At 45.9% G+C, this 17,182-nt stretch overlaps 3 protein-coding genes across 6 annotated transcripts; 1 reads left to right on the top strand and 2 right to left on the bottom strand.

Annotated features, from left to right (window-relative positions):
* Positions 1–1,580: 1,580 nt before the first annotated feature.
* LOC124649494 (transcription factor WRKY19-like) lies at positions 1,581–2,430 on the top strand. Its single transcript, XM_047189116.1, has one exon. The coding sequence runs from the start codon at positions 1,666–1,668 to the stop codon at positions 2,428–2,430; it is 765 nt and encodes a 254-aa protein (XP_047045072.1). The 5' UTR covers positions 1,581–1,665.
* Positions 2,431–2,553: 123 nt separating this feature from the next.
* Positions 2,554–5,018, bottom strand: LOC124649493. Of its 4 annotated transcripts, none has more exons than XM_047189112.1 (3): positions 4,685–5,018; positions 3,044–3,094; positions 2,554–2,952 (listed from the first exon to the last, which is right to left on the bottom strand). In XM_047189112.1, the coding sequence occupies exons 1-3, from the start codon at positions 5,001–5,003 to the stop codon at positions 2,768–2,770; spliced, it is 555 nt and encodes a 184-aa protein (XP_047045068.1). In that variant the 5' UTR covers positions 5,004–5,018; the 3' UTR covers positions 2,554–2,767. The 4 variants fall into 4 exon arrangements, with proteins under 4 accessions (XP_047045068.1, XP_047045071.1, XP_047045069.1 ...); XM_047189115.1 differs by having other exon boundaries at positions 3,044–3,081; XM_047189113.1 differs by having other exon boundaries at positions 3,044–3,061.
* A 10,362-nt stretch (positions 5,019–15,380) lies between these two features.
* LOC124650460 (ethylene-responsive transcription factor ERF061-like) lies at positions 15,381–16,687 on the bottom strand. The gene has a single exon (XM_047189978.1). The coding sequence runs from the start codon at positions 16,574–16,576 to the stop codon at positions 15,677–15,679; it is 900 nt and encodes a 299-aa protein (XP_047045934.1). The 5' UTR covers positions 16,577–16,687; the 3' UTR covers positions 15,381–15,676.
* Positions 16,688–17,182: the final 495 nt, after the last annotated feature.

The raw sequence follows: 17,182 nt of genomic DNA, 5'->3' as shown, positions 1-17,182 counted from the left end.
AAGGAAAGACCATTTAACTTTATCATACGCCTTCTCAAAATCAAGCTTTAAAATAACCCCATTTAATTTCTTAGAATGCATCTCATGTACCGTCTCATGCAAAACCACCACTCCATCAAGGATATTCCGTCCTTGCATAAAGGCTGTTTGCGATGGTAAAACCACATGATCCGCAACCGTATTAAGTCTAATGGTGGCCACTTTAGTGAAAATCTTGAAACTTACATTTAATAGGCAAATGGGTCTATATTGTTGGATCCTTTCTGCCTCATTAATTTTCGGTAACAAGATAACTTCACCAAAATTTAGACGAAATAATTCTAGTTGTCCAATGTGTAAATCATCGAACAAATCTAGAAGGTCCGATTTAATAGTATCCCAGAAGGTTTGATAAAACTCTGCTGGAAAACCATTTGGACCCGGTGCTTTGTTGCATTCCATTTGGAAAACTGCCTTGTTAACCTCTTCCTCAGTATAAGGTGCGGTTAGCAAGCCGTTTTCTTCCAAAGAAACTTCGGGTATATCATTCGTTAGGTCCTCGTTAAGAGTAAAATTACTTTCCTCCGGAGGACCAAACAGACCCTTATAATAGTTAGTAATGTAAGACTTGAGTTGCTCTTGGCCTTCAATCAACCTTTCATCTTGAATAAGAGAGTGAATACGTTTTTTCCGGTGTCTCCCATTGGCTAAGCCATGGACATACCTCGTATTTGAGTCTCCTTCCAAGATGAATTGAGCCTTGGATCGTTGATACCATTTGAGTTCCTCTTCGTGGAGAAGACTGGCCATCTGTTCATTGGATTGATTTTTAATTTCAATCTCATGTGTAGACAGTGGTCTAATCTCCGCAACAGTCTCAAGCTCATCAATCACATTTGATAAGCGAGTCTTTTCTTTTTTAAAAATGATGAGCAAACTATACGTTGACCAATTTTCCCTTTGCCAATGGTCAAATGACTTTCCGAACTCTTGATAGCGAAAGTAGCTTCAGGCTCAAACAAAGCATACGCTAAAGGTTTCCAGCGACCCACGAAGTATGAGAGCCTTCCGGCCATCTTCCTGCTCCTGCTCCCTGTTGGATCAGTTCAGCACCATCACAAATTTCATCGAGGAATCGGCAGTATCAGTGCCACACAACACCTACTGACACGACGTAACACCAAGGCGTACGCGAACTGGTTCTTTTCCATCCTCCTCCACTGTTACAATCCATGAATCTTCCAGGAAAAACACACTCGACTTCATGCCATTTTACCTTTGCCATCACCCTGACCGGTGATGGTGACGCCGCTGGCCACTGCGGCCAGCCACGTCACGGTGCCTGTGTTGGAAGTTAATCATTCAGTTAAGACCGAAGTCTAGCAAGTGGTCAGAGATTATGGATAGACAGTCTCGTTGCCTAGGAGCAGATGACAGATGTGTATTATTCTCCTGTGTTATGTTAGTCACAAACTTTTCAACGGTCTTCAGTCAAACCTCGAGACTGATCAATTCCCAGCCAAGAACAGTAGCTCGTACCATACTCAGTCCAGCACTATAAAACCTCACGACCCGACGACTCCCCGTCAAAGACACACCAATCATCACAAGAACAAACCCACGAACGCGCATACACTCTCATGAGACAACACTGATCGATCGATCAAGTCCAGCCGAGTAGCGGGCATGGAGGACATGGCGCTAGCATCGGAGCTGGACCGGCTACAGGCGATGGCGAGGGAGCTGGGTGCGCAGGTCGACAACAACGACGCGCCGGCAGCCGCGAGGGAGCTCTGCGGCGCGCTGGCCGCGTCCGTCGACAGGGCCGTCTGCCTAGCCGGCTACGGAGGCGGCAATGCCGGCGCCGGTAAGAACAGTGGCCAGCCGAGGAACAGCAGCAGGAAGGCGGCCACGGCGGCGAAGACCAGAAGGCAGGTGCGGGTGGCGTCGGTGCAGGACACGGCGCCGCTCGACGACGGGCTCAGCTGGCGGAAGTACGGCCAGAAGGACATCCTCGGCGCCCCGTACCCGAGGGCATACTTCCGGTGCACGCACCGGCACTCCCGGGGCTGCCAAGCCACCAAGCAGGTGCAGCGCGCCGCCGGCGACCCGCTGCTCTTCGAAGTCGTGTACCACGGCGACCACACCTGCGCCCAGCCCCCCGCGCTATCGCTCCTAAGCGCGCAGCAGCCACCTGCCTCCGGCCAGGAGCAGGGATTGCCGGCTGCGACACAGGAAGAGATGCATATGCATTGGTGGGCGGCAGAGCCCGTGACGCCACCCGAGTCCATGGACGTCTGCTGCCCGCCAACAAACTCCTGGTACCAGCATGCCGGTAGCTATGGCTACGCGGCTGGTGCCGGCCTTGGGACTGACATGGACTTTGAGGCTCAGCTCGACGAGTTCTTGAATCCTACAAAGTTTTTCCAGCCAGAGATTCAGACCCTGTAAGGCGCCGCGCTAGAATTAGATTCAGACAGGTGACAGGTGGTACACTTATCATATGATCAGTTATCACTACGGCAGCTACATATAGTATCTCTATTGGTCATACACCGGCCACTGGAGCAAGAATTTAGAAGAAATGGCACTACCTCCATAACTCCAATATATTATGGATCAGCATATGCACAAGAGCCAACCTGTGCAGTTTATTAAACATGCCTTTATAAACTACTCCAATTGGGCAAAACAAATGCACACTCCTAGGCTACAATGTCATCACAACACGTACCAAAAGATATTCTCAATGATTTACAAGTACCGTCTCGGAAGCTAACGAGAGCATCTACACAGAACTCTTTTCCTTGTTGTCCTGAGAAGCTTCGGAATTGCTCTCCTCTCCATCCTTCAGCTTTCTTAGGGCACCCCTCAGCCCCAGCACGATGAACAGATTGGTGAGCGTAAGTAACGATTCCGCCGTCCCGTGTAGCAAGTCCACATTAGAAAGAGAGGTCCCATAGTGAACTTTGGCTGAAAAAGGACGTCACCTTATCGGTAAATACTTGTTGTAGGGATTTAGACGAGGTATGTTAAGATTCACTCAGAATTATGATGCAATTACCATATATCCCAGCAGGTACTGCTCCGGGGATAAAAGGCCGGTGAAATGTGCATGAAACAACAGGGAAATAATTAATAATGTGAGACACAATTTTCTGCTGGCTAAGCTAATTAGAGAGAGTGATAGTAAGATTTAAAACATAACAGGCCTATGTGTAGAGCAGGCGAACAAAAGTACACGTTTTGTTCAACATTGAGTCCCAACAAAATTGCAAGGCTGTGATCTAGGAATAAACTATCACTAGTATCTTTTTCGTGGACCGTGCAGTGTGCACTCTACTGATTTCAACAACCCATTTTCCTACCACTGTGTTAACAAAAATCAATTCAGTAGCAAAATTCACATACTAGAATTTCACTAGTCATCTCTTTTCCGACCTCCCCTAAATTATGTAATGAAAATTGATCCAAAAGAGACGAGCATTTTTTAAAGAAAATAGTACATGCTCGTGAATTATCGCAAACAATATCAGGCAGTTTTTATAACCTGCAGTGAACATTGTGTGTTTAAATTTATCCATTCCACACACTTAACGTGTTTACACACCTAATAATGCTACCACTTGCAATGTTTTGTGGAGCATCTAAGAAACAAATTGTTCAAATGTAACCTGAATACATATTCCTTTTATTTTGTTCAAATATTTCTGACAGCCACATAATGTGTGTCATTTTTTTTTCAAGTTCTCCCACTATACCCTTCCTCTAATTACTTGAGACAGTTCTCATCATGAAGACATGAAATCAATTTCCATGTACAGCATCATGCCTTCATCTATACTACTCCCTCCGTTCGTCTTTAATTGACACGGAGTGGCATGCACACAGGTATGTAATTAGCTGATGGCTGCGTCAATTAAAGGCGAAGTGTTAAACTTCTGAACATAACGAAATTAACGAAAATGTGTTTTATGTGGGGAACAGGAGACTATTCAGAACCTTTTTATTGAATGCCCTTTAGCTATAAGCTCTTATGGCGTACGGTTAATTTCACTTATGATCTTCCACCTCCAACCAATATTACTAATATGTTTGGTAATTGGTTAAATGGAGTAGGTAGACAATCTAAGACTTTTATCCGGATTGGGGTTTCTGCTTTATGTTGGTCTTTTCATTTCTTGCAGGTTATCCATATGGTCTCACATTGGGTCCAGCTTTGGGCCCTCCTCTCTCCGAAGGGGCAGCGGGATGCCATGGCTTCTGGATGAACACGGCTCCTGATGGTCGCTCAAGATATCTTGTGCCAGACTGGTTGACGATATACTAGAAGTCTATGTTGATGTGTAGTCATAGTATGGGTTGTTTTCGATGGTTGATTCTTGTATCAACCCTCGGTGATGCGTGAGTTGTAAACGATACATTTTTGAACCTTTTCTAATAAATGGCCGTGTGCATCGTCATGATGCAGAAGCCGGGGTATATCCCCATTTCGAAAAAACGAAATTAACGAATAATACATCATTCAGGTCTAACAATTTTGAACAATAGTTGGTCTTAAATTGCTGCTGCTGATGTACTCTACCAACGAACATAGCAACCATCTGCATCAAGCATCACCATTACTTTTTCATGTTTAGTCAGTGTCATTCTACTGTATAACTAGACTGACATGTGAAAACAAGAGAAGGAGGAGGACGCGTACTGGTGGCGCCGACGAAGGCGAGGAGGAAGTAGAAGCCGAAGAGCGTGAGGCCGGGCGCCGTCTTGGACCTGGTCATGAAGTAGAGGAAGCCGAGGTAGGGGAACAGCGAGACGGCGAAGAGCTGCGACGCGATGCTCTGGGAGTCCATGGTGGGCGCCCACGGGTCCACGGGGAGCAGCCCGCACCGCACCACCGCGCTTCTCCTGCTCGTCGGCGCCCTCCGCTTGGAGATGCGGACCCGGCCAAGGAGGTAGCCGCCGCCGGGTCTCGCGGCGGGGAGCGCCGGCGCTGACCAGCGACAGGCGGCGGTGGCCAACATTTGGGCGTGTGGAAGGAAGGAGCTGCTCTTTTTTTTTTCGAGAGGAAGCTTTCCCGGTTTTGTGTGGCTCGCGTTGTTCTCTGGTGGATGACGCCCAGAAATGGGCTGGGCCGTTAGGGAGGATCGTATGCCCAACGTTTAGCCCGGCTTGTATGGTTTCTTGAGTATCCGCGGATGGCAAACCCTATTCGACGCATTAAGCGTTGATTATTGACGCGACACCAGTGTAGGGAGAGTGGTGGGCTGAGGCCTGCTTAGCATTCGATGATGGCCGAAGATGGGAGAGACGATTCGCCGATGGCAAGGAAGACAACCCGTCGACTTCGCAGGAGATAGGGACGACACGGCTGGTTGCGGCATGGCCGGAGCACGTGAGGCCTAAACTTAGGGGTGGGTGGGTGCAGTGCGAGTATGTAGCTCACCAACGACGAGGCTAACATTTCTGGGTGGAGACTCACTAGTGTTGGAGGGGTGGGGGCTTTAGATGGATGCCAGGGTGGCGGAAGACTGGTGGTGGGCGGTGGATCGAGGAGGGTGGGATCGCAATGCGCCGCAGATGCCCGAAATGGAGTCTCCCCTCTGAGTCACCATGGAAAAATTATGTGAGCAGGTGTTCACTGAACACCCTAAATTTTTGTGTGAAAAATAGTTTGATTTCTTTTTGTGCAATTTAACATTTCAAATTATTTAAAATTCAAAACAAATTCTTAATAGATATATATATATATATATATATATATGTGTGTGTGTGTGTGTGTGTGTGTGTGTGTGTGTGTGTGTGTGTGTAATGTCACTAAAATCCAAATAAATTTTCGCACATTTTAGTTGCTATGTATATTTCAAATTCAAAGATGTATGGTGTGAGAGATAACAGAAAAAAAAATGTCTAAGAGGTGGGAAAAGCTAGTGTAGATCTTGATGCACCGATAAGCGCTCCAGATACGTGTGTAGTGAGCATATGCTTAGAGACTCCTCTCTCGAGTGGCCAGGCTTGTGTGCAACCACACTTGTGAAGTGAGGCTTCACAAGTGTTCGCTGTGTTTTTTTCTAGAGCAATCTGGCAAGTGTTCGCTGTGTTTCATAGTAACTCTTCATTACATGCCATAATCAGAATCTGGAGACGCGTTGAGCTGCCTAGAATTTTCTGCTGTAAAACAGCTAGTACAGCGCAGGAGCACAGCAAAATCGGGAAAGGAATTATAGCTACGCGCATAACTGATCAGGCAATATTTGGTCCTATACTCCTATATTAACAAGGTAAGAGAACTCCACAGTAGTAGCATAGGAGATGGGAGGAGAGCAGAATCAGAAGGAGGCGGCGGCGGCGGCGGCGGCGGTGTTCCGCCGCGGATGGGACTGCGGGAGCCAGCTGTACGACTCCGTCGAGCTCGCGTCAGTGTACCGCGTCCTCGACCGCCACCTCATGACGCCGCCGCACGCGCGGGGATCGGCGGCGGTGCGGGGTGCCAACGGTGTGATGGAGCGAACGCAAAGCAGGAGGAGGACGGCGCCGGCAAAGACCACGAAAGGGTCTCGACGGAGCAAGGCGTTGAAGAGGACGGGCACGGCGGTGCTCCGCTCCGTCTTCAGATCCGTCATCTGCAGCAGGCCGGAGGCTGTGGATCGAAGGAATCGTGGCGATGAATCATCCAACGTGCATGCTGCTCATGCTCTCGATCGTTGATTCAGTGTGATGATCGAACGAGCCGATGATATGTGCTTGTCTGTTTTGGATTTGAATTCTCAGCGTGCGCTGCAGATTTCGTGGTTAATAAAGATGTATTGTTTGCACTGAGAGGATTAATTGATCGATCGAGATTAGTGTTTTTTACGGATGCGTCCCATTTGTCATGAATATCTTCTTCAACGCAATCTGACTAAACTGATATGACACGACTAACTCGAACAGTAAAGCAGGTAGGCTGCTCCCCAAATTCCAAATTGACAGCGCGTCCTCCTGAAATGTTGGACATGGCACTGACCTGAAGCATCTGACCAATGTTCCTTACATGAACCAGTCAGACTCTCATAGAAAGTTTCACTGTACTTGTGGACTTTCATTTTCAAAATGTACTTGTGAGCGTTGAAAATCACGAGGGAATAAAGCAAAAGTTTACAATTAAAATTATATGCTGCTGTTATACCGTTCAAACATTCGAAGCACGAATACCCTGGCCAGATTTCTGACGATTGGTTGAGAACTGGGAGGTCGATCTTCAGCAGTGGAGCCCAGCTCAGCCAACCACTGAGTCATATATGCTTGCAGCGGCATATGCTTCAGTTCAATCCCTCGTTTCTCAATGGACCACACCGGCAAGGTTCCTTTCAGAAAATCAAATGAACCAAAAGTCATAGGATTTGGGAGGTGGCAACATGGGAATGCCGAAACCCTGCCATGGCATTTCTACTGCTCGAGTTTCTCTTCTGCTCTGCAGTTCAGCTGAACCGAAGATTTGCACTCATATACTTCTGAAGCATGAACTGCTAAATATGGAGAAAACAATAACTCATCGGTGCAATTTTCTTGCCTAATTACTCGCACAAGTATGTCTTCTCTCACTGTAGCATAAGCTGGAGTGTGAAAAAAGAAAACTGAGCAGGAAGCAGGAAGAACAGTGGTTACTATCTGAAGAACACTGAAAATAACAACAATTCAGTAGAGCTATTGTTTTCAGAAACAGTTTCTCAACCCATGACCGATGTGTTCGATTGACTTTGATTTTTTGTTTTAGATGTTGAAGTGCACAGTATTAGCAAATATCAAAGCAAACAAAGGAAGACCCGAACGCACAATATTTCTAAAATATCAATAACAAGCGAAAAGCTATTTTCCCAAGTACAGAGCATGTTGGTGATACCAGTAGAGTTGATCGATGCTATTTTAGTACCGAGCTAAAAGTATGTACTCCTCTTTTGCCAAAATGTAGTACGTCTTATTTTTGGACAAAGTTAAACTTCGTGAAGTTTAACGAAGTATGTAGAAAAATATATCAACATCTACACCATAAAATTATTATTATTATTATTATTATTATTATTATTAGAATCATTAAGTAGGATACTTTCATACTTATACATATTTTACACCGTAGATGTCGGTGAATCTTTCTACATCATTTGGTCAAACCGTACGAAGTTTGATTTGACTAAAACTAAGATGCCCCGCATTCTGGGAAAGAGGAAGTAAGTGTTGCTAGAAAATTACCATACCTACAAAGATGAAGGATATATTTGTGCACAAAAAACCCAATAATGACCGAATGGAAATAAACCAAATACAAACAATCGCTATATACCATTTATATTCTAGAATTTTCTTCTTACGTATGTTTAATATACATGACAATCATACATTATGAAAAATATTATCAATATATTTTCAACCATTCATTGAAGAGCGCTCCACCAAGATATAAAAACTCTGTAACATGCATGATGGTGTACATATACCCACAATCTATCCAAGTGGCCAAATTAATCTAAGAACCAAAATATTTTGTTTGTTTGCTTCCCATCGAGAAGAATTCAACAAACCAAAAGATTTTTTAAGGACAAAGTAATCAAAAGGAAAATAAATAACATAAAAAATATGCAAAAAATGAATTAAATTTATTGGAAGTATAATGGTGAACATAAAAATGTATACTAAAAATATTGGGCCTTAATATTTTTAGAAATTGTTCTATCGTTACGTTCGGTATGTGTGAAGAGAAGATATATGATCTAAGGTCGGTAATAGTAAAATAAAATATTTTGTGATTAGAAAATAAGAAATATAATAAACATATCCTGGGAGAATTGATAATAAACAATTATAAAATTTTATTATAAATGAGTCTTATTTTAGTTGGGGCCACTTGTATTTGGAAGCCACTGTTGACACTTGTTTTGGGCCGATAGCTAATCAAGGATAGAATCCCGCCGTGACAAATGAAAATAGATGAGGCGCAATTTGAAAGATTCACTTGGTGAATTTTTATTGCTCATTCAGGAGACATAATGTCCACCCTGTCAAGTTTTGCCATTATCCAGTTTGATAGCCGATTATGCTAACAGTCAGAGGTAACCTCGAGAATCAAGATATGAAGGATTCCACTAGAGCTCATTTAAGATGACCTCAAATGAAGAAGTGATAGAAACGAAAGTTGTGCTTCTCGTTGAAACAAGCAACTTTAATTTTTGGTTCATCACGATCCGAGTTAGTATGCAACTTTTAGAGCTAAATTATTTCTAAAACCGGAATAATCACAGACGGGGCGCCGACCATAGAGGCCTCTAGGGTAAGCCGCGAGCCAAATTAGAGAAGAGACAAAAACGTCAGAATTGATATATTTTCTTGCGACCTTGATAAAACGGTCAAGATGAACTCGGATGGAAAAGTTTTCAACATGAATGTTCTTCGTTTTTTTGAGACGAACAACTTTATTGTTTACAATATTTTGATTTGAGGACATTTACTGCCTCATAGTTGCCACGCAAAGTACTGCCAGTTTTAAACCGAATAATTTTAGAAAGTTTGGTCCGAACCATCCGAATTGGACTCAAACTAGGGTTTTGGACGTGAATCCAACCCCCATCTTGTACGGAAAGTCCAGCCGCCCTTTATATACATGAGGGGTGACAGCCGATTGAAACAACACCAATCGAACAAACACATCTACTACTTTTTCGTGTTCATCAACTTTTATCTCTCTTCTCTTGTATTTTCTTCGTTGTTCTTCTGGATTGGAGGCTGCGAATTCACGAGGTCCTAGGGGCGGTCAGGCCGACCTAGGGTAGCCCAAAGCCGCCGCAAGCCCTGACGGGGTCCCTTCCAGGCGAGCGGGGTTTCGGGTCTGAAAAGAGCCCGCCGGACTATCTTGCGTACCATGTTTTCGGCGAGCCTCCCTCGGCGCGTGCTGCCGCGCATCGCGCTCGGCGTCAAGCGAACACGGCGACGTGGTCGTGTGCGAACTGCCACAAAACACTTACTTGTCATAGCACCAATTTATTTTACGTATGTAGCAGACTGAAAACAAATAGCTTTCATTCTTAAGAAACTAGCAGAAGTGCCCGTGCGTTGCATCGGGAAATAAATACTCAAACGCGTCAACGAACCATTCTATGTTGCACTTTTTATAGGAAAACAAATATTTTGTTGCCTTATTCATATTGACAGTGAGAATAAACTTGTCTGTTAACTAAAGTTTGGTCAGCTAATAAGAATACCCTAACATTAAGAGCTAGAGCATGAATCTATTGTTCACGAATAATTGTTCTATTAAATTTATACAAAAAACTCAAGGTTTTAAAACTTCACTCAAATTATTTACGGTGGGCTTCGTAGGCCATGGTTCATGGTTGGGACTACGTGATCAAAATTAAATATTTCCCAAATAAATTGTATATTTTCAGATGTTTGGTTAAAATTAAGTAAGCAAGGTTTTAAAAAACCATGAGTGTTTAAAACTGTTTTAAAGCCCTAAACCTTCCTATCTTTTTTCTCGGAATGAAAAATCCAAAATATTTCATGAATAAAAAAGGGACAAGCCTCGACTAAACTTGTCGACCAGCTAGGCCGTAGCCCCAACAGCAGCCCAAACGCCACCTCCCGAAACCAACCTAGAACCCTGCCTCGGTCCGCTCGCTCCCCTCCTCCACTGGTCGGTCGTATACCATCGCACGTGTCACCACCCAGCTTTCCCATCCCCACGCCGACCTTGAGATCCTAGAGCCCCGAGGCCGTCCATCCCCCAAGGAAGGCAACAATCAGAGCCGCGCCTCCCCGCTGGCATTGCGCCGCGCGGTCGACGGAGAAGTATGCACGGTGCTCCTCTTGTTGATTCCCCCAAGCTTGGATCCCGTGTCCATGTCACACAGCGGACGTCATCAATCTCGTGCTCGTCCTCAAGCGGAGCCACCGGCTCCCCCAACCACCACCATCGTATTTCTCAATCTGAGCTTCTTCGTGGCTCAACAGTATTTCTCTAGGGTCGTGGTACCTTTGCACTAACCATGTATTCCGTACAGTTTGCTCTGGCCTTCTTTATATGGCTCTCTCTTCCATCCAACACGGGACAACTGAAGCTCTGGGCTCTGCGCTAAATCGCTTTGCTGCTGCTTGTTGTTTCCAAGACAACTTGTTGATGTCCTAGAACCTGACGTATATAAAGCGGCCAGACTCGGTATATTCTAGCGAGGTGGGATTATTGAAGGGCTTTATTTTGTAGCGATATCCAGACTTTTAATGACGAACGTAGCTTCTCTGCTCATATGGACAAATTAGAAACGTGGCTTATGGCCCATACACAACGAGCGCTTTAACGCAGAGCCCAGCAACACATCTGCTCCAGCTAACCACTGATTCTAATCCAGACCGGCGCACGCCCGCGGAGTTGGGCGAGGGCGGTCGTTCTCGGGGGAACGCGGACGGCGCCATTCTCTGTCGCGCTAAGAAATACAAGAGACAAGAGAGAAGCCCATGCGGCCGCACCTCCCCTGCCTCGCCCTGAATCGGCAGCATTCATGATCCATTGCAGTGGAGAGGCGGCCTGGGATCCATGGCCCTGCGCGCCCCGCCCCATGAGGAGAACCTCTGGTCGACCTCGTCGCTCCATAGGAAATCGCCAATCCAGAGCGGGCAAGCCTCTCCTCCATCTCCCTCTCCCCCTCTGGGCGGTCGGGTGAGGGCGGCGGCTCCGGTCTGGCCGGAGATTGAGGAGGTGGGGCAGTGTTCCCCTGTTCGTGAGGGTGAGAGAAATAACGGTTCAATGGCATTAATGTGTAAAATGTGGTTTGGTGGGAGGGTAAAACGGTCCAATGAAAAGTTGGACGAAAATTTTGGCAGAAACCTTAGCTCCTTTATTATTAGGTATAGATATCCTAATTAATTTTTCACAGTTTGCTCCTTAGGTGTTGGCATGTTTTTTTAGTCAATTGTTTTGATCAGATGGTGACTTTTTTATCTTATGTTGTCTATTTAGTAAACTCATTTTATTTTTGTGTTTTTATGAACCTCCCGATCCCCCAAGCATGACCGCACTCCGCAATTAATATGATGCTTATGGTGTCATATGGACATGACATCTCTGCATGGGGTTAGACCCACTTCTTTTCGGCTTCTACAGTGGTTTATGGGAGAAGCTTCTTCCAGAAGCCCATATTTCAAATTTCTTTCGGCTTATACTTGAGTTCAGATCAAACTAGATGATAAGCTAAAACAAATGTTGGATTCGGGCTTCTAGGAGAAGCTGGTGGAGAGAAGCTTCTCCCAGAAGAACCGAAAAGAAGTGGCCCTTAGTTGTGCACGTACCTAATTGTTCTATCTCCACTTTTGTACCATTATCTAGTGCAATATCAACTAAAATACAACTTTCTTCGGAGTTGTTTGCTAGACTGGACAATGTGTAAAACATGTGGGAAATATAATTTTGTTGTATAACTTTTAGAGCATGACCACAAAATATTCCTATTGTCTAGAACTGGCCATAATACATTTTTCGATAATGGACGCTTTATTACTTGATCAAGCAATTACACCCGGCCTCTGCATAACCAGGATGCACACAGCCGTTCGAGAGTCTCAAAAATCTCATAATAAAAACGACAAAGGCGAATTACATATCAATCATGAGCAATTGTAGAACGCCTAAGATGATATTGGTGGCACAATCCGTAGATTATGCTGCCACCAATCCGTAGATTATGCTGCCACCCATGTAGGGAAAAAGTATCCCTCGTCGTATCCTCTAACCGTGTATAGACCTCCGTAAAAAGGTCTCGGTTCTCCATTCTCTGCAGCGCAGACCATGAACGGAGAACAGCGGTGCATATGTATATAATCTGCAAAATGTAACAATTATTATCATTAAAAACTTCGTCATTTTTGCATAGCCATAGCGATCATAGAACGGCAAGCGCTCCCACCTTAATAAGCGTTCTAAACCTGTGATCAATACCATGAAGCCAATTCCCAAAGATATTGGCTACACTAGTCGGAGGATACAAATCCGAAGCTACTTGGATGCATGACCATATAGATCTGTCAAAGCGGCACTAAAAGAGCAAGTGTTTAGTTGTCTCATTGTGATGACATAATACACACTTAGTACTCCCAAGCCAATTCCGTTTTACAAGATTATCTTTGGTTAGTATTACCCCTCGACGTAAATACCATCCAATTTTTTTTTATTTCTTAGCGGTATTTTCATCTTCCAGATCTTCTTGTTCTACGTAAATACCATCCATTTTTTAATTATCTTTGGCCACAATACATGAAGTTGCTTGTTGGTTATGGTCAATATATTTGTGTTCTTCTTCAAAAAATGAGAATTTTCCATCAGTAGACCTTCTAGTTTTAACCATGTCATAATTATGTCTAGGTAGTATATCTGCATAGTCTGTCATTGATCTCTTATTTGAAAGAGATTTCAAATTTAGTAGGAGTATAAATCTTACTAACTTGATGTATCATGGGTACGAAAATTAACATTTAAGGTACACTCTTTGTAGAATCGTACTCTGAAAACTGTTTTCACTTCCATAGATCTTTCAAAACGATAAAAAATTGGCTGGTATCTAAATCTGACTTAAGGTTCTTTAGGTCCTTGTTGAGACATTCACTTAGTTGTGTGCTTCTCATTCTCATTTTGAGAAACACAATACAAACGCAGACGCTCACATACACGCGCATAAATTCACCGCTATGAATGCACACGCGCACACCCTGCCCCTATGAGTACCTTCGAAAGACTGAGCCGGCAGATTGGATCTTGAAATTGACGAAATCACCACAGACGCCTCGTTATCGACGGGAACGTTGCCTCCCATTGAATATATATTCCACCTTTATGAGACACACAGATGTTAAACCTAGGGTTTGAACTCTGGTGGACTGGGGGTATAACCACGCTCCTAACCACCCAACCTCAGGTTGGTTCTCTTCTCTCATGAATCATTGTGCAAATTTTTCTTTTACCTTATAAATAATATGCATCTATATTTTATTTTGTTCCCTTTCCTTCTCATCACGGTTAATTAAAAGCTTCTTCAAATATTTTCGGTGACGCCTGAGGCGATTCTGAATCTTCACATGTGCGAAGCAAGGCTGGAGAGGCTGACGCGGATGCAGGCGGCAAAGGGAAAGAATGATGACGAGATGGTCCCGTAGCGCGCCTCGACTGATGTCTAGTGGAGTAGGGTTGCTTCCAATTTTACTTTAGTTTCAATCAAATTTCTCCTAAGTATGAAAGACTTTCATCAAATTTCATTTGAAATTGCCCAAATTCGCCTATTTATTTTTATTCATCGAAATTTGAATTTACTGGGAGGCTGAAAAACCATAGGTCCCCATAAATCGGACCACCGACGCCTCCCATATAGCGCAAAACGGCTTTGTTGGAGGTCGTATCGTATGGTGTCGCCGAGTGAACATGCTCTCCTGAAACAAAAATGTGGAAGGATGTGAAGGAAATCTTGTCGATGAATCGATGCTGCTGGTGCTTTCATTGTGTGTTATTTGGAATCGTTGATCTAGTGTGATGATCGAGCTAGTAAACGATATGTGATCTTCGATTTGGACATGAACTGTCAATTTACGATGCAGATTTCGTGATTTTTCTTCTGTTTGATTTCTGGTGCGGAGCTAATTGATCGATCGAGATTAGTTTCTTTTTGGTTCTTCCCGGATGCTTGTCTGTTGTCAGGACTCGCGCGTCTTCTTCAAGGCAATCTGACTCAACTGATACGAGACAACTATAACTAGAACCGTACTGCAGGTACACTGCTCCCCCAAAGTCCAAATTGACTGCACGGCCTCCTGAATTGTTGGATAGGGTATTGACCTGAAACATTTGAGCAGTTTTTCTGCATGTGCTTGTCAGACTAAATACTTTCACTGTACTTGAGAATGTTGAAAAATCTCGAGGGGAGTCAACAAAGTTTTTAGAATTATGGACTTAAGGGTGCTGCTGCAGTGCTGTTACCCTCCAAACATTCCAATCATAGATGCCTTGGCCAGAGCTATGGGGATTGGCTCAGAACTGGGAGATCGATCTCCAGCGGTGGAGCCCAGATCAACCAACCACTGTTTGTGCCACATGCTTGCAGCGAAAAATGCTGCACATGGTTGAATTCAATCTCTGGACCACAACTGTAATGTTCCTTTCAGAAAATCAAATGAACCACGAGGGACCTAAAAGATTTGTGAAGTGGCTACATGGGAATGCTGGAACCCGGCCATTTGCACTCATGCAGTCATGCTTCTGTTAAACATGGATAAAATTGTCACTACCCAGTGCAGGTTTTCTTGTCTAAAATTGCAGCACAAATATCTCATCTCTTACTGTATCGTAAGGCTGGAAGGTAATTAGGAAACTGAGCAAGAAACAGAGGAGAGCAGAACAGGTGGTGCTATCTGAAGAACACTGCAATTAACACATAAGAAAATGAGCTATATAATTCAGGGAACAGTTTTCACATTTTGTCGATGCAACCCAGAGACAGATGCAGTTACTAATTAACAGTCTCTAGGGCGCCCAGTTTTTCTGGGCATTTTTATTGCTCATACTATATCCTTGTAGTACTATGTTAACTGTATCCTCACAGATGAAAAATCCGGTACCTGCTACCTGCAAATCCTACGAGCTCGGACACTCCAACCATGGTTGGCTTCGTGTCTTGTCCTAATTTCCCAGCTAGAAGTTGAGCATCTCCCATATCAGCTCCGGGTCGAACGATGGCATCTTCTCAAGCGAGCAGTCGACGTCGGCCACGGAGAACGCCCCCTCCGGCGACCCGTACGACGACGTCGTTGTTGTGGTCGTCGTCTCGGACGTCGCGGCGCTCTCCGAGAGGACGGGGCGGGCGGTCGTCGGAGGCAGCTGGGCGGAGTCGTCTGTGGCACTCGCCGAGAGGACAGGGCGGGCAGGTGTCGGCGTCCGCTGGGAAGACTCGGCGTCTGCACGCCGACCGCTCTGCTTGCTCTCCTCACGCAAGCGCCTGGCTCGCGCGCGCTTGCGGGCCATGCGGACGCGGATGGCCTGGATCTTGGCGTCGACGGCGTCGCGGAGGGGCCGGAGGGCGTCGGGGCAGGCGTCGTCGCCGGGGCAGTCCATGACGCCGGGGAAGTTGAGGCGCGCGTACTCGCCGCGGAGCCTGTAGGCGGCGCGGTCGTAGGCGTGCGCGGCGGTCTCGGGCGAGTCGTAGGTGCCGAGCCAGACGCGCACGCGGTTCTGCGGCAGCCGGATCTCCGCCACCCACTTGCCCCACTGCCGCTGCCGCACGCCGCGGTACGTCTTCGTCGTGCGCAGCGCCTCTCCGTCGTGCCTCGCGCTGAGGAAGGGGAGACTCGACGAAGGGCTGGCGACGGCGCTCGAGTGGTGGTGCGGCTGCGTGGCGGCGAAGGAGCGGAGGAGCTCGCACTGGCGGTAGTAGACGCTGGAGCCGAGCGGCGGGATGGTGACCGGGGGCGGGAGGTGGGAGTAGACGGTGTCGAACGCGCTGGCGCCGTCCCGAGAGAGGAGGAGCGACGACATCGCCGAGCGTACCTCGCCGGTGAAGCTCGCCTGAGACAGAGTGCGGAGGCTGCCGTCCATTGTGCCGCCGGAATTGGAGTGTGGTGAGCTTGGTTCGGTAATCGCGAGAAGATTTTTCACGGGCGAGGCGGGAAGCGCATCCTCAGCTCGGGTAAGAGTGTGAGATTAGCGTCTGAGAATCCGTTGATAGTCAGGTGGGTGTCGTGTGGCTTTATATAAGCCAGCACCGCCAACGCGTGTTTTTTACACTTGTACTGCCCTCTAGTCCGTCTGCTATACGTATGAACTCGAGGCCGTCCATACAGACTGCTAACCAGCTGAGTGATTAGATGCACGGGAGTGTTAATGTGATGCCACTTGGTCAATTTCTGAGGATGTTTACACCCGTGGATCCATGACCGTCATGATTAATCACTCCAAAAAAAAAACCCTTCCCGTGGAGTAGCTCCCACGAGCGACGGAGTGGAACCCTAACCACCGGCGGACTTCAACACCAAACTCGGCCATACCCCCTCCTCGCCGCTGTCGGGCAATGCTTGGAGCAGGGGCGAACCGAGCCAATTTTTTGAACTTCAACCAATTGGTTCATATTTGAAGAAAAAGTTATATTAAAAAAAAAATTCATACTAGGATCGCCTCCACTCATCTGAGTTGCACGCACTAAAA

The sequence above is a fragment of the Lolium rigidum genome, chromosome 4 (assembly GCF_022539505.1).
Source record: "Lolium rigidum isolate FL_2022 chromosome 4, APGP_CSIRO_Lrig_0.1, whole genome shotgun sequence".
NCBI classification, from domain to species: Eukaryota; Viridiplantae; Streptophyta; class Magnoliopsida; order Poales; family Poaceae; genus Lolium; species Lolium rigidum.
This window is presented reverse-complemented; position numbering and strand designations above follow the sequence as displayed.

Coding starts and splice junctions, on each gene's coding strand:
- LOC124649494 (XM_047189116.1), top strand. CDS start 1,666: ATGGAGGACATGGCGCTAGCATCGGAGCTGGACCGGCTACAGGCGATG.
- LOC124649493 (XM_047189112.1), bottom strand. CDS start 5,003: ATGTTGGCCACCGCCGCCTGTCGCTGGTCAGCGCCGGCGCTCCCCGCC. Junction 3,095..4,684: donor CGCCTTCGTCGGCGCCACCA/GTACGCGTCCTC, acceptor CTGTTGTTTCAT/GCACATTTCACCGGCCTTTT. Junction 2,953..3,043: donor AGTACCTGCTGGGATATATG/GTAATTGCATCA, acceptor GTCCTTTTTCAG/CCAAAGTTCACTATGGGACC.
- LOC124650460 (XM_047189978.1), bottom strand. CDS start 16,576: ATGGACGGCAGCCTCCGCACTCTGTCTCAGGCGAGCTTCACCGGCGAG.